Below are 22,500 nucleotides of genomic sequence, written 5' to 3'. Positions count from 1 at the left end.
ACCTGCCCACTTTAACCAGCCTTGACTGGGATAGTTTGTCATTAGCAAACTACACTACTGTTGCTATATCCTGACATGTTGTGGTTGTCATGACTACATTGTGAGTCAGTTGAAAAGGTTTAAAACTCAGTAGCTCCCTCTTTCCTCACTTCTGCTGTCATGGTTACACTGGAGGTGGTGACCTCGCCTGAAAGCATCTTAACCCTTGTTTACCATTATTGTTATTATTATTATTATTTCAGCCATTTTATGCCTGTCAGACACCCGACAGTGGAGCTGACAGGAGGCAACAGGAAAGAAACGGCCAATAACATGTGGCAAAAGTTTGCATCTGGCCAGGACCCTGCGGTTTGTTGTTGGTGCTTTAACCTTTAGGCTCCTCAGAGGTTGTTTTTTTATTTTTACAGAAGTATTCAGCAGCTTTGTGTGCATTATAAAAAAATCTGTATTATTTTTATTTAATTTTTCTTTGCTGAATAACATAGACTGACAAACTAACAGTACAACAGGACAAGAGGGCATATCAACAAAATAAGCTGCTCTGTTATTGGTTCCTGGTCTCACCTGATTCTGCGGATAGATCGAGTGTCGGAGGCATTGGACATGGCCGATACATCACTGACATCACTGTCTGATGATTTAAAGGACAGGCTGTCCCTCATCTGGACAGACAGAGGACAGGTGAGCAGGTGTGTGACATCACCAGTGGTATCTGTACAGTATTTTGTAATATGTTGATGATATGTTGTTCACCTTCGATGGATCCTTCATCACACCTGCAAAGACAGAACAGCAGAGTTAGTTCATCACAACACTCATAGTGTGTCATAGTTTCAGGTTTCAGACCAGTGATGTCACCGTTTTGAACAGTGATGCCACTGAATCCTGTGGTGATGTGTTTAAATATATTTAGATTCTCGGTTTTTGCTCAGGTACAAAAAATTCTCTTATAAAAGTGACATCAAAACGTTTCTGTCCTGAATAACAGGCTGACTTAATGACAACTTGGATAACTTCACGTTCCTGACATCACAGAGAGTAATGACCAAACAGAAAGATCAACCAACAGTAGAGCAGAGTTTCAGCTTCACATTCAAACTGACTCTGAAGACATCTGTGAAAAAACAACTGAATCGAAAGAAAAACAGAAAACATCTGCTGACCAGATGAAAATCACCTGCAACAAGCCAAAACAGGCACTTCAGTCAAAGTGGAAATGAAGTTTCAATTCAAAACAGTGGCTCAGATAAAAAATAAAAAAGAGATAAAGTCAGGACCTCTACCTTCTCTGCTCAGTGGTAACACCTCCCCTTCACATGACAACGATGGACAGATAGATGATGGATGGACGTAAAACGAAAGAAGAAATTCAACCAAACAAGAAATGATTCACAAACAATACACTTCACACAAACCAGGACAGGAGAGAGGAAAGGATGAATAGATGGAGGGATGGGACGGATGGGTAAAACAATGTATGGATGAGGGCTGGGTATCAAACAACAGGCTTAAGTTTGGTTACATGAGTCGAGTCTACAATGACAATGCCCATTTAACAGTAATAAATCCGACATTAAAAGAGGCAGTAATTTAGCATAAACCTGCAGAAATGCAACATCTTTGACTTCAGTCTATCTTCATCCACAGTCAGTATGTTTTACATCTACACTACATATATCTTGTTTTTATGCAGATGATCCACAGTTGTATCTTCCTGTCAACTGTACTGACATCAGCAGTCTGACTAAAGGACTTCTTAGAAGTGTTGGATGACTTGTAATTTTTCCATTTTAATCACTCACACACTGATATCACTAAGATCATTATGTTTCAATTAAAAAACCACTAAATTATCTGCACTTTGTACAAAATGCAGCTGCAAAGCTTTAAATGATTCCAGTTTACTATCCCTTCATTGGGTTCCAGCTGCTCCAATAATACAGTTCACTTCACTTATAAAGGATATTTTATTGACTCCAAGCAAAACTTCTGACCTCCTGAGGTGAAACATGCAAGGGTGCCCACTCACATCGACTCAACCGAAAAATCCCCTCTTTTGCAACTGTGTATTTATGCAAAATCCTCCCTCCACCTAAACTGTGAAACATTAGCTAAAACACACCCTTTTATACTGCCTTTAACTGGCCTGTATGAGTTCTACATCTTTTACAGTACTGAATTATTTTATTTTTTTATGTAATTCATCCCGTACTACTTTTTATTCTTGCTTTTTGTTAAAATTATCACATTCTTTAATTTAGCTCTTTGTAACCACGTTCAGAAAAGCATTTTACAAATAGAGTTAATGTGTTAATAATTATTGTTATTATTATTATTATTATTATTATTATTATTATTATTATTATTATTATTATTATTAATTTTATTATTATTATCATACCCCAGCCCTTGGACATATGGATGGATAAAAGTGAAATCAAACCAAGAAGTAACGAGTCACACGGACCAGGAGAGGAAGGTTTGGAAGAATAACTGCATGAACCAATGAACAGCAGGATGGATGTCTGACTAAATGTGTATATGAATTAAAAGTGGCACAGACAGGAAATTCAAACCAACTCTAACTACTGCACTTCCTCTAATCAACATCTATCAGGTGACAAACGTGTCACTTTCTCTACGAGCTACCTGTCTGCCCCTAGGTGGGTGTGGCTAACAGCTGGTACATTACCGTTGGCAGTTTTTTTCTGCTGGTCCTCCCATGTGACCTCTACATCATGACAGACAGAGAGAGGTGATTGGTCAGACTACAGCAGCACTCTGAACACTCACTCTGTTCAGGTGATCCATCTGACGCTAAACCAGTTAAACCGTCAGGGGTCAAATCCCAGTACTCAACAACACCGGATCAGTTTACGAGCTGACAAGGATCACTTGAACGCACCATCAGATCAAGCTGAGACTGACTTGCCTTTTCTGGTCCCTCCAGGTGTCGCTGAACGTCTGTCTGGCTCTGACACGCACAGGTGTGATGACATCAGCATGATGTAACCAAGATGAACACATGAATGAATGAACAATGATGATGAAGACTGAGATATCCAAATGTGACTGCAGAATTATCAGCTGGACTGATCTAGTTGACAGACTGGTTCATCACTATACACACCAAACTTATGATGTACACACCTGGAGTCTGAGGGGGCGGGCCTGGTGAGGGGGCAGGTGAGGGGGCAGGGGTAGGTGTGGGGGCAGGTGTAGGGGGAGGGTCTGGTTGAAGAGGTGGCTGTGATTGGACTACAGGAGCTGGGGGTGGGGCTGGAGCAGTTGTTGCAGCTGGGGGTGGGGCTGCAGCAGGTGCTGGGGGCAGGACTTTGACTTGGACCGGAAGTGGGGGAGGGGATGCCACAGATGCAGGTACAGTTACAGGCACAGGTACGGGTGCAGGCACAGGTGCGGGTGCGGGTGCGGGTGCAGGTGCAGGGGCAGGGGCAGGGGCAGGGGCAGGGGGTTGGTGAGGTTGGATGGGTCCAGGAGGAGGCGGGGCTTGGATTCGTATAAGAGGAGGTGGTTGGTGATTGACAGGGGGAGGGGCTTGTTTGTGGGTAGTGGGAGGGACTAAAGCTGCAGTTGGTGCTCCTGTGGTGGGCGTTGCCAAAACTGATGGACAGTGAAAGATTAAATAGAAAATGAAAAAGAAAAGATGATGAAAAATGAATGAAAACAGACAGTGAGGTGAAGAATGATGACCTGTTTCAACAGCTAACCAATCACATGGCACAATCCTGGAGAGGGCCCTGAGCTCTCTAATCCTTCTTTCTAAAGTTGTTACTTTAATAGGGTTCTGGACTTGCTCCCAATCTGTCAACCCATCTAGGATGAGTTTGTCTAGTAGCAAAACTAACAACAATTGCCAACGACAACATAGCTCCCAAGGTCATGGAGCTACTCAAAACCCTCTACCACATGAAAGTGGTGATTCTTGGAGGGATCCCCCAGGACGAGCAGGAGGATTTGGTTAAGGAAAATCATGTATGTGCTACTTTTCTTAGCCAGCTAACCACCAGGACCAGGATCTCTTAAAGTGGCTAAAAATAGGTGAGTGTATGAAAAGAGATCAGGTAGTTGGATGCAGCCAGGAGGACAATGATGGAAGTGGAGTTTGAAGTAGACAGAGATAAGATATCTTGGGACAGAAACCTGGACCTGCTGGAGGGACTACATCTACCAGCATGCCAGAGGATCACATAAGAGACACATAATGTGATGAATAAGTAGAATATTCCTTAAACAAATCCCAACCTGTTACCTCCAGTCAATAGTTTGATATCAGATCAGTACATGACTACAAATACTATAAAGTCTTACAGAGAAGCAAAGCTGTTCTAGTTCTATGCTGAAGGAACAGGTGAACTGTTACACACAGATCGCAGATCTCTGTACCTGTTTGCACAATGTCAGAGGGTTCTCCTCCATCTGAAAGACACAACTCACTGTTAGACCACTACAACCACCAGGGAGCCATCTCTTTCCGTCTTTATGCCGAGGATACAGTTATATGTCACAGTAAACCCCAATAGACTGTCCACCATAATAGACAAAATCCTCATCTTTTGCCCTAAAACTCTGCATTAAGATTTTACTTGTTACCTTTAGAGCAGTTTGCCGCTCCTGACTGTTTCATTATAAATCTGAGGTCGTAAGGTAGAAACCTGTTCACCTGTCAGACTGAAGAGGACCAAGCTTTTACTGATAAACCCTGAAAAACCTGCCCAATGAACTCAGTAGCTGTCTGGTTGGTTGGAGGCATCACCTGACAAGTAACTAACATCTCTAACAGACATACTTCTGTCCAGAGCTCCTTTGGGCGGGACAGCAGGCAACTGGCGTCCTCGGCGGCTGCAGACCGGCGTTCCTGATGGACTCGTCTGGGTAGATCCACCTCGAGGGTTAGCCCTGTTGGACAAAGACAGAAATCAAACTACCAACCTGACAGGAGGGAAGTAAGGTCAAAGGTCAGAGGTCAAAGTGGTTATAGTCATTAGTAATGTAAGATTAAGGCTTTTTTTTAATGTAGGTTTGTGCTGGACCATGCTACACTCTGTTTGCTGCAGGTGAGTGGCTATAACATACTCTGTGGCCCTGAGAGGTGAAGACACCAATGAGCAACACATTGATCACTCGACAGTGTCTCTATGGTTACAGGGACTGATTTGATGAGCAGGGTATTTGGCACAAAGAATCTGCACTGTTCTCCATGTCTTGTCCATTCATCTGATAAAGAACCAGGACTGATTTAGGTCAGTCAGAACTGTGAGCCATGTTTTCCTGTTGCTGCAGTTTCAGGCTGAATTCAAAACGTCCAGACTTCTCTGTCAGGGTTTTTGCGAGGTAAGTAGGACCCAAATGCAGCTAACACATGGGAGACGGTGCAGGCAGGTTTATTAAACAAAAATCCAAAATCTAAACATGAACATGGCATGAACGTGACGCGAACAGACGTGAACAAACCCTGAACTAAAAAGGGACGAACCGACACAGACAAAGGGAAGCACAAGGACTATATAGACAAGGGAGGCAAGGATGATTGAACACAGGTGAAACACATTAGGGCGGGGCAGACAATCACTACACAGAAACAGGACCATGACAAGAAGCAACACACAGACACTCAAGGAAACCAATACAAAATAAAACAGGAAGTGCAAAAAACTCCAAAACAAAACTAACAAAAAGTGTCTGCCATAGCAAACCATGACACTTCTCTGAGCCTGTAAACTCACAGAGTGACAGTCATGTTCCCACAAATGCACAAATTAATTTCCACTTCCTGCTCTGACCACTTCTTTTAATTAATTTCCATGGAAACAAGTAAGGTCAAAAGGATGAGAGACCAAAGTCTGCAGGGGCTCAGTCTTTAAGTCTGCAGGTCTAGATTCAGCCTGACTTCACTGCAGGACAATGACCTGACTACAAAAGTTTAGTCTGGGGAATCTCTTCAGAGACTCATGCAGTGTAACAACAAACAAGCAACCAACAAATAAACAACAAACAACAAACACCAGCATGCTGTTAAAAAAAACATGAATCAGAGCAAGAAACAAAAATAATATGAAGGTGAACATGTGCAAAAGAAAAGATTAATTCAACCCAACAGAAAAGAAATCATGTGACTGAGAATCGAAGACAATGACAGGTTTTCAGACTGACGTCATGCCTCTCTTTGAGGATAAAAAAACCACAGTCGGCAAACACCATGGAGACGGAGGTGGTTTCTGATCGATCAGTTGTCGGTCACCTGGTAAGGGCAGGTGAGGAGGGGGCAGAGCGTCTGGGCCTCAGGTGGACAGAGTCAGCTCGGTCTGTGGAGTGCGAGCGCGTGTAGACGGGTCGGTCCACCATTGCTCGCTGGTCAGCTGACCGAGAGCGACTATAGTAATCCCGCCGGTCCATCCCCCGACTGTACCTGCACATCACCATGACAACCATCACCCACCGTCACCATGACAACCACTGCACCTGCAAGATGGGTTTATTAGTCACATCTCCGTGAGAATCAGGCTGCTGTCAGCAGATCAGCTGGTTGTACTGTACCTGAGGAGGGTTAGGGTAAACAGGAAGTGTAAGGCATTGAAGGCTGGAAATCAAAAACCCAAGAAAAAGAAAACTGAACACTACATTTCCCATCATCCATGGTCATCATCCCAGGGTGAACAGTGTGAGATCAGCAGCATGTTCCCCTGAGAATAAATTGTAGTTACAATGACACCCTCACAGAGCTGTTCTTTAGACCAGACCATCTTCTAGACGAACCGGGTCTTTGATCCTGTAAGTGATCTTTGAGTTGAGTTACTGAGCCCAGCTCAGATGGAGATGCCACCAGAACTCTGGTGTCTCAGTTACAAACTGGACACACTGTGTCCTCTTGATATCAAGAGTTTGGACTCCAGATAAACCCAGAGAGCAGATTTGAACTTGGTGTACTCTGGACTGAGAAAGAACTGTAGGTTGGATGGAGGGGCGGAGGAGGAGGTGACACTGAAAAACTACATTTACACCTGAAAACTGTCTGTCAGTCAAGTTACCTCAGCAGTTCTTCGTCGTAGGCGTCAGGTTCGTAGGGGAAGTCTGGGATGAAGTCCTGACTGAAGAACAGAAAGACGTCACAACTCTAGAACATAATGAACTTAAAAACGTTATCCTCTACACTACATTACCCATAAACCCCGAGGCTCACCTGTAGTCCTCACAGCTCCCATTCATCATGTGGTTTGTCCAGGGAGTGTGGTTCGGACCATTAAAATATCTAACGTGTGGAGACGAGAATGTGATGACTTATCCAACAATTACTGCAACTGATGACACTGATGATAGGTACTACTACCACCACCACCACTACTACTACTACTACTACTACTGCTACTACTACAATTCTTCATCCAGAAGCTGCATTACCTGTCATGAGAATCAAGAGAGTTGGCAACAGACATTCTCCTCAGTGATCTCCTGAATACACAGAAACAGACAGTCAAAAACAACTGTACTACAAACTGTATACAACCAGGAATAGAACTTGGATTCAAACCAGCACTATAACCAATAAAAGCAGTATAATTCCAACAAGTAGCCATAGTATAAACAATGATGAAACTATAACCTGCATCATTACCTGTACTAATACCTGAACGACTTGAACTACACACAGTACTGAAACCAGTGCCAAGACTAGAAGTACAACCAGGAATACAACCAGGACTAAAACTAGTACCATATCCAGTAATCAAACCACTACTACGAGCATTACTAACCAGTATTACATCCTGTACTAGTAGAATAGCCAGTACTGAAAACCAGTACTAAAACCTGTACTTTGATCAGGTCTACAACCAGCACTAGTACCAGTATGACCATTACTAAAACCAGCAGTACAACCAGAACTAAAACAACTGCTGTGTCTCTGTTCATGTTCTGCAAATGCAGTGAACTACAGGTACCTGGATGGTTCACTCAAAACAAACAGTTGAGTGAAAACGACTCACCCCCAATGGTCGCCATCTCGGCTACATAGCAGAAGGCTAGGGGCCACCAACGTGATTTCAAACTACACAGTGAGTGTATTTTTGTACACAGTGTACTACATGTCAGTATAATGTGTACACAGCATACTGCATGTGAGTGTACTGACTGTATTTGAGACACAGCACTGGAGAACAACTAGCACTAAACAGTATTACTAAAAGTACTAAAACCAGCAGCACTACCAATATTAGTAGTAATTGTATAACAAGTGCTATAACTAGTATACAATGTATACGATAAGTACTAGACTTGTACTAAAACCAGTTCTACAACAGAACTACAACCAGTCCTAGAACCAGAACTACAACACAACACCTAGTCCTGACCTGGGACCTGGTTCATACCTGGGTCAGACCAGTTCATACAGTCTTTGCTGCATATTGTTTGATTGGTCCTGCTGTAGTAGAGGGGCGGGGTTTACCTTACAGATGTATCTGATACTGACTCCCTGCTGTGATCTGATAAGATGATATTCTCCTTGCACACATTATCATACAGTGTCCTAGGCTGTGTGCTGGTTGGCTGATGTCCAGGTGACCCAGGTCAGGTGTTGTGCTGTGTGTTGCCATGGTTACCTGTTCAGGCTGCTGTACTGGCCGGCATCAGAGTATGCTCGGCTCAGTTTGGAGCCTCGCAACAGCCGCACGGCATCTTCCCGGTACAACGGGTACAGAGGGTTGCCGCTGGCAACCACAGGTTGCAGGTCAGCAAAGGTCAAAAGAGATCAGTGGGCAAAGAGGGTCAGAGATCAGCAGAGGTCAGAGTGGTCAGAGAGGTCAGAGGTCAGGGTCAGGAGGTGTGTAAAATGAAGCTGAGACCTTTCAGAAGGCTGATTGGATGCCTGGACACTATCAGGTAAATCAATTCACATGCATAAAGTTTTTTCACGTTTCAGTCAAACTGGAAGAAACACATTTAAACCCAATAATAAAGTCCCTGTCAGGTCCCAGTAACCTAATCTCATCTCATCCTCTCATTGGTCCCCTCTGGTCTCATCTCAGTTTATCATCTTATTTAATCTCTTTTATATCTGGTTTTACCTACACCTATCTCCTCTCACCTCGTCTCCTCTAACTTCTTCTGGTCTCATTTGATTTTATATATAATCTAATATCTACTCATTGCATATTCTCATCTCATTTCATTTCACTCAATATCATATTGTCTTATTTCATTGCATCGTTGTTTTATTTTTATATTAACTCGTTACGGTCTCTCACCTCAACCTCATGTCATCTGGTCGTCTGGTGTTTTCTCTCATTCTTATCTCAATTCATATCATCCTAATCTCTCCTCATCTCTCATTATCATAAATTGTATATACTATATATATTATATTAAACACACTCACACAGAGTGCGCTCAGTAGCGGCTGGTTACCTGTGAGGAGGCGGTTGGCTCGGTGACCGAGACCTCATCCTGACCATATCGGATCGAGAGCAGTGATTGGACGACATCACCTGCTCCGGCACTGAGAGGGTGGAACTGTGGAAGTCTCGCCCGTTCTGTCTGTAGTCTGCACACAAAGAAACAGAGCCGGAGCTCAACCATCAACCCTGACTGAGTGCTTTGCAGGACCCAGTCAGACCAGCTTTTATCACAGTCAAACTTCAGGGCGAAGTCAGTTAATTTCAGTAGAAACACCATGAGCACTTTTATTATCCAGGAGAACACTGAGAACACTGATCAGATCATTAAAGGTAATATTTTAAATGGGAATTTAAAGTGATAGTTCTAAAACTAGCTCTGTTTCACCAGGACATGCAAATGAATTTCACTTTGATGTCTTCTGTTCAGACTGGGCTTTAACAATAAGCTGCAGGTGTTGCAGTGTATGATGGGACATGGAGTTCACCTGATATCACCCCGATGCCGTCTTCACAGTCGTAATCTGAAAACTCACTGTCACTGATCCTCTGAGACCCTGCAGAAAGAACGAAAGGTAGAGAGACACAGAGACACAGAGAGAGAGAGAGAGAGAGGATGTTTAAGCCTGTAAGCAGCTCCTCTGTAATCCTCTACAGGAAGGTCAACTAATCTGACACAGAAACAGAAACAGTACAAGGAGATAAGAAACAACTGAGTTTACACATCAACATTAAAAGGACAGATACACACATTTCACTTGAGTTTACCCCTCAGACTCCCCTGAAACCTTTCAGAGATCCTTTGGACCACATCAAAGACTACTGAAAAAGCCCTAACCACTTCTAGGACCTTTTAAGAACTACTGGACTGGAGCTACTTAAAGATTGGTGAAATGACAACAAGCACCTTCAGAACTCCTAACAAGGATTCCTAGATCCCCAGCCAAGACCACTGACTTTAAATAGCCCCTTCGATACCATCTACCTCTCAAATATCCACATGAATGCCTACAAGACACATGGAAACCCCTATGGATTATTGGGGACTTTAGACATTAAATTTCACTGGGCCACTTCAAGGATTACAGACCCTTGACACTGATTTCTAGAATCCCAACAAGGACCTGTGAAACTCAGTAGTTGCTTGGATTCTCTCAAGGACCTCTGAAGTCCATATAAATCCTTCTGAAGGACTCTAGGGCCCCCTTAAAGCCATCAGTCTTTCTGCGATCACTGGGCCCACCTTAAAAACTACTACTTCTAGAAACTTTTAAGAACTTCTGACATTGCATTTGTAGGGTTTCTGCATGCACATCAATCTCTCAAACCCCGTGGCGTTGTCTTGGAGACAGCTGGAATACTTGGACCCTAAGACCTCTAGGATACTGTCAATCATCTGCAAAACCGCCACAATGATCTCTCCAATGAACATCTCCAAGACACTTATAAAGTTTCTAAAAGATTTGTGAAAATCTAAAATGAAACACTGGGAACCTCTCAAGCACATCCAGAAGCTCAATACAAAATATCTGGAGGCCCCATCAAGAACCACAGAGACCTTACTAAGGAACTTGAAATCCCAACAACCCCTCAAAGACCCCCCAGTCTTTAAGACAACTGCAAACCCATTAAGGAATCCTAGAACCAATTTGAGGATTCTCAAGAACATCAAAGACTGGTAGTGTTCCACCTTAGTGTCCCCACAAGTACCTGTGAATTTCTATTCAAAACCACTTGGATCCTCTCGTGGACCTTTGAATTAAAATTAAGGAGACCTGGTCAGTTCTGTTACTGCAGTTTGAGAACAAATGGACATAGATTATTTTACTGAATGGTCCAAACATGAAAATTCAGAGGTGTACATATTCTGCCAAACACACTGAATCCTCCTTTCAGCACGGTTTACAGAAGAAGCTTGTTAATTTAGCATCACATGGGGAAAAGCCATAGGAGTTAGCATTAGCTACAGTTGGTCAGCAGTCACAACACAAAAGCATACACAGAGCTGTTGTTACCTGAATTATAGTAAGGACCTTTGTCTGGAAAAGCATCACGGGAGGAAAGTAAAACAAATCAACAGATGAGTCAAAATTAAAAACAAACAAATGAAAGAGAAAAACACACAAACAAAAACTTTACAGAGGCAGTTATAGATTAAACACAGCTGTTGTTGAAAATGTATTCATGTTGTCAGAGTTACACAGAGGATCAGTGTGTATTTTCAGAGTGTGTGTTCTCACTCTGCAGCCTCCTGCTGGGCTGACTGTGTTCAGGCTGCAGTCCTCTCCTCTGCAGGTAGGGGGAGGCACTGGGCAGCGGCAAAGAGGAAACATCATGAAGCTGCAGTTTGTACCAGTGAGGCTGATCGTCCAACAGAGCCGACTCCAGTTCTATCAGCACCTAAAGAGACAGAGAACATACAGAGAGAACACATGCAAACTGGTTCTTAGAAGATTCTCATTTAAGATGACTACATCTGAAGCATGAAATGCTCTATGTTTTCTGAATGTTCTACATGTGTTCTGACCTCTCCCAGGAACTGGCTCTCCTCCTCCCGCACCCGGGCCTGATCCCAGACCGTCAGCTCCAACATCCGTTCTCTGAAGTCCCGCTGGTGGACCGGAGAGTACATGAAAGTCTGGTTCCAACGAGGCTCCACCGACTTCTTTACTGTCTTCGTCCTCCGCTTACTCTTATCACTGCAAGGAAAGGAAGGGGCAATTAACAGCCAATCATAGAGCAGCAATCACTTTTAGTTATAAAGAACTAGACAAGAGGTTCTTCACGTTATACAGCAGAACCAGATCAAACTGAGCCACTGAGAATAATATCTTTGGACATGTCACATATACCTAAACCAACACATGTTCTCATCACCAGCTGACATGTCCTGGTCCATTAAATCTCTGGACTCTGACTCACTCTTTTTGTTTTTACCTTCTGTCTGGCAGGAAGTAGATCTTTACATAGGGGTTTCTGGGTCGGCCGTCATCTTGGACAGGAAGTTCTTTAGCTCCAAGAATCGTGACGATCAGCTGATGACCGACTTTATCATACCAGAGCTTCACCTGTAAAAACAGATTTTAAATCAACAACAGCATTAAACACAAACCCCAAACAGCTGTAGAGGAACCCAGTAGACCAACAGAGGAACCCCCGGCAACAGGAGGAGAACTCAGCAGAACAGTGAAGAGTTCAACCGTGCAGAAAGGTGCAGTCTTCGATACAACCAAGGGAACCCAAAGAGTACAATAGCACCAAATAAGATAGCGTAATAGAACAAAGTAGAACCCTGTTTAACTGCAACAGAACCCTCAGAATTAGAATAATGCTATAGCATCAAGGTGCATCCTGTAGAACAAATAAATCTATACCCAGAAAAAACCCATAATGTAGAGCCCTGTAGAACAATGGCGGAACCCTTGACAACAGCAGATGAATGCAAAAGAACAGTAAAGGAGCCACAAAAGAAAAAAGGTGAACACAATCAAACTGAACCATAGAGAACCATAGAGAACCATATAGAACCTTATAGAATACAAGCCCTATCATTTGGAACAGTGGCTGAGGTCAATGAAACAGCAAAAGAAACCCAGAAAACTGAAGTAAAAAACCACATAGAACAGAAGCAGAAACCCTGGTAACAAAAGAGGAGCCCTACAGAACATCAGAGAACCACAGAGAACAGATGTGGAACCTAACACAATATTAGGAGTCTGTGGAAAAGAGAAAAAAAAGGGAACCTTCTTGGCCAGAACTTTTAGAAAACAAGCAAAGCCCAACATACCCTCATCAGGATAGAACATAGAACACTATAGAATGATAGAAGGAAACAGAGAACTGCAGAACAGAGGAGAAACCAAAGAAAACAGTGTTGAAACCTAAAGAGTACCAAAGGTCTGGGAACAGAAACTGAATAGTTATGGAACCCAGCAGGAAAGCATAAAAACTATTTGCTGTCCCTAGGGGTTCTGGCTCTGTTCCAGAGGAACCCTATAGAGCAGAACATTGAGAACAGAACCAAATCCCTTCACAGCAGTCCTAGAACCACAGAATACCTGAGATGGATCATTTGAACAGTGGCACAGCCTGACCCAGAACCCTCAGAACTTAAATAGAACCCAAAAGATGAGAGGAAGAAACCCTGATAACAACATAGGAGCCCTACAGAACAGGAAAGCTCAGTGGAACAGAAATAGATCCTTATTCAACCGTGACAGAACCCTCTACTACTGACACCAGGTCCTTTGTCACCAGTTCGGGGGGACGGAGCTATGACATCACTAACACTAATTAAAAACTAAGGACTCTACAAGGGCTCAATTACTAACAGTATCTAGCTGCTCTGTGTTCTACAGTTTACCTGAATTCGAGGAACCAGAGGACGCCTGTTCACAGTCTGAAACAAACACACATCACCATGGAGATGGCTGTTAACTGACTGCTAATAGGCTGTGGACTTTGTGGCAATGCAGTGCATGATGGGCAAACTTACAGAGACTTGTCCGGACAGCATACTGGGGCTCATGGGAGATGTGACAGAGATGGACGGACCAACTTTCTGAGAGTCGAAGGAACTGGAACCTGAACATAGAACATACAGAAGAACTCATTTATTTTATAAAACAGAGAACAGGTCCAGTTCTTACAGACTCAGATTGGTTTTGAGTCTGTGGTGGTTTTGAGTTTGCAGTAGTTTTGTTGTGTATTAAACTCACTGGAGTCCAGCTGGACATGGGAGCTCTCTGTTGTTCTGGAAACATCTCTGAGGAACAAAAATCACAATGTGTTAACATGACGTTCTAACAGAACTAATCAGGATTGTTTCTGAATGTATTTGAGGTTGTTTCTGCTGACTGATTGGCAGATCCAGATGTATTAAGTCTGTGGGGTGGATGTGGGTCAGTTTAGGATTCATGTTCATAGTGAACAGTCCGCAGAGCTCTTACTCAGGTAAATATGTTTGTTTCCTGTCTCCCTCTCTGATTAACTACATCTGGAGATCTGACAACATTTTCTGTCATAGTTTAGAAAACCCCAAGAATCCTCAGTTAAACTGTATTTGGATTTTCCTCCGACAGAGTATTTACAGAGTATTTCTAACATTTTGTCAATTTGTGAATACTCAACAAACAGCAGGTAAACCATTTAATGGTTGGGGTTAGTGAAACAGTTGAATTGTTGAATCTCAACTAGGAAGTGTTACTGAATCCTCATTAACATAACCTGTGTGACCTTTGACCCACCCGATGAGTCGGGACACCACCAGTTCCACCTGTGGTTCTGGTTTGGACTCCAGGATGATGTTATATACTTCGTTAAACGAGGCTCCCTGAAGAGCCCGACCATTCCACTCCAGAACCTGATCACCTGAACCACAGAGAGGAAGAATAAGAAGGAGATCGTGTCACATGTGATTGGCTATAATTAACATGTGATGCACTAAAGGCATTTTCTCTCTCTGGGCCTGTTACACAAAGCCAGATAATCACCATGGTAACCGGGGTAGATCCCCATGGTAACCTGTGCTGCAGGTTGAGCACAGAGGTTCAGATCAAAACCTGACGTCTATATCTTCTGCTCTTTCTGTCTATTGTAAACTCTTTTGTCCCTGTCAGCTTCCTGTAAGATCTACCCCGGTTACCATGGTGATCTACCCAAGTTAAAAGTGAGCCAGCTCCATGATACAGGAAAACCAAAGAGAGCTTGATCCACGCCCCTGGAGTCCAGCATGTATACCTGGTCTCAGGTGTCCCACGGTGTCAGCCAGACTTCCTCTCTTCACCTTGGTGATGAATGCACAGAGACGACCAGACTCCGTCATCTTTCCACCGACAACCTGAAAACACTCTGCCCATGAGCAAGGCATGAAACTCAACACTGAGGTCAGAGGTGCATAAACAGGAAGAAGAGAGTTCATCACCTTGAGTCCCAGCAGCGCCCCCGTATCCGCGGGAACTGTCCCATCCTTCATCCTCTTGTTCAGCAGAATTCGACCAATTAGACGCTCTCCATCCTTGGATGGTTGCCATGTGACTGGTTGCTGAGGAGTCACAGCGGTAAACATGTGTGGTTGCTTAGCAACAGCAATAATATCAAACAACAAAAGTTTAGTCCAATCAGCTTTAAGATGAATCTGATCAGATTGATTGAATTAATATTCAATACATTTATCATAAACACAAAACCATACATACACACACACACACACACACACACACACACACACACACACACACACACCCACACACACACACACACACACACACACGTAGAGAGAAAGTGTTTCTGTCTTCTTCCCAACAACATCAAACTCAAGTTGATTCAAGTCGTGCGAGTGAGGGAGTGTTCAGACCACATACACACTAATGTTGAGTGATCTGTGAGATTGCAGCAGGTGATAATATCACCTGAGATTGTGTACAGTTGTCTGCAAAAGTTTCCACCCTGCAGCTGCAGTCGTCATGGGGTGGGGGGGCTTTGTCAGACCTGCAGTTTTTTCAGAGTACATAAATCTGCTATCAGTCCCCCTCTCTTGGTAGTCTTCCTTTTGTGTCCTTCCTTTTGTTGGGGACACTGATGATGTACTAAATACTATTATAAATTCAGATAAGAACAAAGTGACATCCTGGTCACCTCTGATGTGCAGAACCTGTGTACATGCATACGTGATCTCTCAGCCATTCCTTCATCGAATACCCAGACAGGATTCAACCTCCTCGTGAGTTTATCTTACACTGTCTCACCATGAACTTCTTTAAGTACTTGGATTCATATCACTTGTGATCCTACGGTACAGCTGTGGGCAGTGCACCATCCTGTTTGTTTTGTTATGAGTCTGTAGAAGAGAACTTCATTTATAACCCAAAACACATTTCTGTCTAAGACTGGTTTACATGTAGAGATGATAGAGGAGACTGTCTGTCTTTCACTGTGGACCAGCAGGAAACCTTTGTCCACGTTCTCTACCTTACACTTGACAGAGGAAACAACATGACTATAGAGACTACTGTCTGTCCTAAACCCTGAGGAAGAACCACACTTCTAAAGCTGAGTGAGACCATCTTAAACAGTCAATGACAATATTCCTATTGTTCAGTTCATGAGATCACACAGAAACTGCAGCGCTGTAAAAGATCTACAGTGAAGGGTTAATCTCCATCATGTATCTCTCAACCTTTCAGACGGCTCTACCTACAAAGAGGAACTCTGCTCCAGTCACCACCACTCCCTCTCTCCTCTGACAGGCAGGGTCAGAAACATTCATGTCCTCAAGGTGACCCATCTCTAAATGATATCAGCTCTGAGCCTCCACTGATCACCTTTAAACATGACCTAAAGTTTTAACTCAACCCAATAACTCAACAGACACCAAAAGACTTAACACATCCTCACGCTACAACAAACACTCCATGAACTCCTTCATTAACTGCAGCAGCACTCATGTAGTCTGTATGTTGTGGTGTGGTTCATGTCTGACAAACAAAAATATTCGCATGTCTCAACATAAGAACACAACATAACACATGGATGTTGCACACAGGCTGAGCTCGGTTCTGCAGTGTCACTGAGGTTATATGGACTCTGGAAAACAGTGGAGTCCTCTGGACCTGAATCTGGTTCCTGTGATTTCTCATACTGACAGATGTTTGCATCTTTGTGACTGTCAGTGTTACAGGTCTGTGTTGGTGTTGGGGGTGTGGCACTCAGACACTATTGTAACTCACACCTTTGGATTCAGTAACCAATAGATTTGAAACATGTTCAACCTGTGCTCTCATTGGCTCCTCACATCTTCATCCACTGTGACTCTGATGAAGTCACAATGTTGTTGAAGTGTTACAGCCTGTGAATGACTGTTTGAACCACTGAGAACCACCTGATTCAGCTGAACCTGGTTTCATTATTATTATTTTGTATATATTATTTCATAAATTTTTAAAAATATTTCAAATATGAAATTTTCCCAAACTTTTGCAGACCCCTGTACCTGTCAGGTTCTAGAGAAAACCAGTGATGCCACACAGGTGAAGAAGGTGGACTAAGGAGAAACCAGAACAAACAACAGGAGAAGAAACCAGAGAATCTGAATCTATAGCTCTAAACCCCAAGATGCTGATTGGTGACAAGCAGTGCAAAGTCCTGATTGGCCCTCTAAGCTGTGACATCATCATTCAAGGGGGGAGAACAGAGTAGAACCTCGTCGTCCTCACCTGTACCTATTCTTCGCTCAGCGTGGTGCTGCTGCAGCCAATCAGCTTCCTCCTCTGACCTAAACACCCCGCCCATCTCACTCTGCTGCAGCTTGTATGATTGGTTCGGAGTAGGCGACAGGAGAAAAGCTGTCTCATCATTGGCTAGTTTCCTATTACTCCCCCTACTGTTGCCTGATAGGGTGTGTGTGTGCGTGTGTGTGAGTGTGTATGTGTGTGTGCGCGGGGGGGGCTTAGTCCTACCATAGACATGGGCGCAGGCTCCCCATGCCAGGAACCATGATCCCACCATTGGCTGTCCATGTCTCCTGGCAACGAGACATCCAGAAGGAGAGGTCAGAGGTCAGACATGATTAAAAACATAAAGTTGGACTGAGTTCATCAGAGACTTTTGCTTCCTGCCACTGTCTCAGTTCTCTGCAGATACAGTCTGTTTAAAGGACATTTGTGTGACATTTCAACCTGGTATAGTTCACCTGTGTCTGATGCGGACATGTCACAGTATGGAAAACATTGACACACCAGGTCATAAATTCATGACAACACCAGTGCTACTGATACAGCAGACATTTCACGAGAAAGCGTGTGTCAGCTCTGTATCTGCTGAGCTTTTCACTTCGACACCAGATCCTCCATCACAGTCCTGTTGGTCGTCACGTGATCAGACTCGGCCCCTCTGTGATGAGATGGAGACACTTTCGGGTTATAAATTTTGATAACTAGTCTTTTTTGGATGAACGTGGACAAAAATTAACCAAATTGGTTTTATGTCTGAACACTGAGTAACGTTGTGTAACACCGGATACCATGGCAACCTGAGTCAGTTGTAGAGATTCAAGGAGACAAGGACTCACACAAGACAACGTACATCAAAGCAAGCAGATCCAAACAAATCATTTGACTCTGAGTCCAACCAACAGTAAACACGGACTGAAGAAGCCCATGTTGCCATGCCAACACATGTCCTGATGGTAAAATCACCACCTTGTAATTTTGCGCTGTAAAAACAACTAAATTACACAAACTAGGATGAAATCACTGAACTTCATATCCCACAATGCAACACTCAACAGAAATGAAGGAGCTGAGGGAGATGAGGGTCTAGACAATTAGGAGGAGGGGTTCTGGATCTTGGGGGGTCTGAAGCGTCCACCACAGAGTCCCAACATATCGGCTGTAATCCGTCTTTACACTGAGTCAAAGCAGCTTTAGACACTCACACTCTTCAGTACTCACAGGTCTGACTGAACGCCATGAAGGAGGAGGCTTCAGCAGAGGAAGAGGAGGAGGATGAAAAGGAGGAGATGAACCTGCAGCTCCTCCTCCTCACTGTATCTGTGGGTGCAGTTTGCCCTGAGCTCTGCCTGCAGGCTGCAGAGCTGTTCATTCCTGTCTGTAATCAGATTAACTGAGTCAAAACACCAAGTCCATCTTTTGTCTATGATTTCATTGTTAACTTGTTAGAGAGCTAGCTTCACTCTCACTCAGACAGCTGATAGTTCAGAGTTAGCCTGGTGTTAGCCTGAGCTGCAGCTTGGCGTGCAGTTAGTCTGGAGGTCTGAAAATGATCTGGTTAGTCAAACTGTAAACTGAAAGCTGGTGGAGGTTAGCAGGTTGGGGCCAACACTGCACCCTCAACCCTGCTCCTTTCCTCCCAACTTTCTACCAGATCAGAGTTGCTGAAGTCCAGAAGATCACCAAGAAGTCCAGAAGATCACCAGATCACCAGGGATCCAGCAGTTGCAGAGACGTTGATCAACGCTCTCTATCAAGTGTGCAGACATACTGTTGTCTGGTTGGTCAACAGTCGCGTTGCCTCCTGCAGTCTCTGCTTCTATTCTTATGTCCGCAGTGATTCCTGAGGCAGGCTGGTAATCCACACTCTCCTCGTTTAATCCAATTGAACAGAAGTAGAGACAGTGATTCTGCAGCCCAGCAGTACAAGAGTAGCCAGGTGAAGGTGTTCCTCTCTAATCTGGATCAGACATTCAGACCAGTTCTCCAGGATCCTCCAAGGTTCTCTGGGACTGGACCAGTCAGGTTTGATGGTCTGTTGAAGGTCTCCTGGTTCTTGTTTAAGTCCAGGTGTATTCAGGGCAGCAGCAGCAGAGACTCTGGGCTGCTCTGTCACCTCCAGACCTGAGAGGAGGAGCCAGGAACCCTCTGAGCCAATCAGAGCTCATAATCTCTGACCAGGTGACATCTGGTCCAATGACATGGAGGCAACAGATTAACTCGTCAGCATGACGTCTGATTTCCTGAGAGATGACCTGCAGCAACTGCAACACGTTCAGAAGCTTTATCTACATCACGTTCAGCAACTTCATCTGCAACACGTTCAGCAACTTCATCTGCAACACATTCAGCAACTTCATCTGCAACACGTTCAGCAGCTTCATCTGCAACACATTCAGCAGCTTCATCTGCAACACATTCAGCAACTTCATCTGCAACACGTTCAGCAGCTTCATCTGCAACACATTCAGCAGCTTCATCTGCAACACATTCAGCAGCTTCATCTGCAACACATTCAGCAGCTTCATCTGCAACACATTCAGCAACTTCATCTGCAACACGTTCAGCAACTTCATCTGCAACGAGCTCAGCAACAGAACAGAGGCAGTACTCATTAGCAGACCATAACAGAACAAGGTAGACATCTTAGAGAACAGTAACAGAACCTTGTTCTGAAATGTAACAATAAAACAGAGCATTCAAAAAGTCAGCAGGATCCTGCACAACACTGGGAGAACCAAATAGAACATGTACTGAATTGTAAGGAACAGTAGCTGAGATCAATGGAACAGCAGGAGAAAGCAACAGAACAGGAGCAGAACCTTAGAATACAGACAGAACACACAGCGAAATGAGCAGAGCATCACAGGGAACAGTTGTGGAACCCTACAGAACAGCAGGACTCTGTGGATCTTATTAACCCAACATTACAACCTAAAAATGTAACCGTATGTGAATGGATTGTTTATAATAAACACAAGAATATATAAGTGTATACTTCCCCTCTTCAAACATTGGTTTTTTTTATATTTCATGTTCAAAATAAATAAAATTCATTCAGCCTTTTGCTAACTGCATGCACATTTATTTAAATGGTGATTAATGTACACTGTTAAAAACTGAAGAGTAAAGGAACCACACATACCAGGGCTTTTAGCACAGAAGTCATATACACCACGGTTAGAACCATGCAGAACATGGAACCCAGCTGAACACATAACCTGTTTAAGTGTTTTTCTCTCTTAAGGTAAAGTAAGACCCTCAGAGGGCTGTTGTGATCCGTCAGTGTTTGGTTCTCCAAGTTCTAGTAGGAACCCTCTGGTGTCAGTTGGAGGAAGTGCAGGGTAAAGCTGCTCAGGCTGGGTGCGGAGGTGAACATGGAGTTCAGCTGTAAGAAGATTATCACACTGAGCTAATTACTGTCAGAGAGAGAGAGAACATAAACTCTGTGTCTCTCTCTCATTGTCTCCTGTTCCTGTTTCCACTCACCTGCTCTGACACTGTATAAAACGTCATTAGCATGCGTCATCCACCTGCACCACTGCAGTGGTAAAAAGCAAGGATCGAGGCCTTGAAATAGTGGTATTAATGTCTATGGAAAACAATCCAAAGAACACAAGGAGGAAGCGAATGTGGGCCTGTTCGTGGCTCAGGAAAACAGAACTTGAGATAAGTACTTTTTAGCATAGATAAACATACGTAGCTATTGTTTCATGCTGCATTCCTCTTGGTTGGTTAGTAGACACAGGTTGTAGCAGCAGTCACAGTGTGAGGACCACCATTTTGGAGCAACAATCAAAGATATCACTACATTTCTTTCATGTTGGTCATTTTTCCTGTGACAGCCCGGAATCACACAGGCTAACCTGCCTTTACGCAGCTGTTAACATGTAGCAACCTAGCCTCATGTAGCTAGCAGTTAGCATGCAGTCATCTAGCCTGATTTACATACCCTCATTTATTTAGCTGTTAGCATGTAGGCACCAACCTCATGTAGTTAGCAGTTAGCATGAAGCCATTTAGCTTCATTTATGTGGTAGTTAGCATGTAGCCACATAGCCTAATGTAGTTAGTAGGTAGCACTTAGTCACTCACTGTCAGGCTCGTCACAGCTGGTGTACTCAGGTGTGGTCACTAGATCCTCCTCAGAGCTGCTGAAGCTACCAATCACATGCATCTTCCCCATCCTCCGTGCCCTCTGCGCTGTGCTCTCATTGGCTGGCTTCCTCTTGTGGGCGGAACTCGGGTCCAGGTGTTGCTGCAATAACGGACTGCGGCGGGGAGAAGTGGGGCTGGCGTGATTGGCTGCACGGTCCACAGAGAATGACCTCTGACCTCCAGATCCGACCAATCCCTGAGGCCGATTCTGATGGAGAGCTGAGAAGAAAAATAGAAGTCAGACTGAGGCACCAACAGTTTGATGATTCTATACTCTGTGATTGAGGCACCAACAGGTAGATGGTTCTATTCTTACCTGTGTGTCTCAGGGTCAAGTGGTCGGGCTCGGCGGCTGCCAGGGAGACATCACTGTGGCGACGTTGGTGGCGGACCCTGCCGACTTGAGCTAACATCCTCATGGCCTCCTCACTCGGCTGTGGCTTCACCGGGTAACGAGCCAGGTTTGGGTCACTGCGGTAACGGGCCTGAAACTCCTCTTCTTGCCGCCGCTGCAGTTCACGCTCATCCAGAAACTGGTCCAGAGGATGGTCCTGATCCAGGAGAGGAGATGAAGATCAACGTCATCATCAGAGAAAAGACTGGCTGCAGTGTTTATTACAGGAACAATATGAAAGATGAAAATGACCAATTAAAGTGGTATTATGAAAATTATATTAATAGTAATTAATTATAATTATCATCATTAT

General features: G+C 43.9%; 1 protein-coding gene across 19 annotated transcripts in view; it reads right to left on the bottom strand.

Annotated features, from left to right (window-relative positions):
* Positions 1-22,500, bottom strand: part of LOC130184336 (regulating synaptic membrane exocytosis protein 2-like) — a 34,596-nt gene that overhangs the window by 5,286 nt on the left and 6,810 nt on the right. For 5 of the 19 annotated variants that reach the window (XM_056400276.1, XM_056400284.1, XM_056400283.1 and 2 more), the window contains 23 exons: positions 22,110-22,344; positions 21,731-22,012; positions 17,864-17,928; positions 15,331-15,450; positions 15,147-15,246; positions 14,654-14,777; positions 14,126-14,172; positions 13,903-13,991; positions 13,771-13,806; positions 12,345-12,475; positions 11,935-12,106; positions 11,648-11,807; positions 11,423-11,446; positions 9,896-9,964; positions 9,421-9,556; positions 8,616-8,723; positions 7,417-7,467; positions 7,199-7,267; positions 7,047-7,106; positions 4,808-4,917; positions 4,405-4,437; positions 754-776; positions 565-662 (listed from right to left, as the gene is read on the bottom strand). In XM_056400276.1, the coding sequence (XP_056256251.1) occupies positions 565-662; positions 754-776; positions 4,405-4,437; positions 4,808-4,917; positions 7,047-7,106; positions 7,199-7,267; positions 7,417-7,467; positions 8,616-8,723; positions 9,421-9,556; positions 9,896-9,964; positions 11,423-11,446; positions 11,648-11,807; positions 11,935-12,106; positions 12,345-12,475; positions 13,771-13,806; positions 13,903-13,991; positions 14,126-14,172; positions 14,654-14,777; positions 15,147-15,246; positions 15,331-15,450; positions 17,864-17,928; positions 21,731-22,012; positions 22,110-22,344 (2,342 nt within the window). Of the gene's footprint in view, positions 1-564; positions 663-753; positions 777-2,897; positions 2,975-3,150; positions 3,622-4,404; positions 4,438-4,807; positions 4,918-6,259; positions 6,428-7,046; positions 7,107-7,198; positions 7,268-7,416; positions 7,468-8,615; positions 8,724-9,420; positions 9,557-9,895; positions 9,965-11,422; positions 11,447-11,647; positions 11,808-11,934; positions 12,107-12,344; positions 12,476-13,770; positions 13,807-13,902; positions 13,992-14,125; positions 14,173-14,653; positions 14,778-15,146; positions 15,247-15,330; positions 15,451-17,863; positions 17,929-21,730; positions 22,013-22,109; positions 22,345-22,500 lie in introns of those variants that run through there. The other 14 variants (XM_056400278.1, XM_056400286.1, XM_056400293.1 and 11 more) reach the window with 13 other exon arrangements.

The sequence above is a fragment of the Seriola aureovittata genome, chromosome 16, assembly GCF_021018895.1.
Source record: "Seriola aureovittata isolate HTS-2021-v1 ecotype China chromosome 16, ASM2101889v1, whole genome shotgun sequence".
In the NCBI taxonomy this organism is placed as follows: domain Eukaryota; kingdom Metazoa; phylum Chordata; class Actinopteri; order Carangiformes; family Carangidae; genus Seriola; species Seriola aureovittata.
The sequence above is the reverse complement of the archived record's forward strand: the minus strand, read 5'-3'. Positions and strand labels throughout refer to the sequence as shown.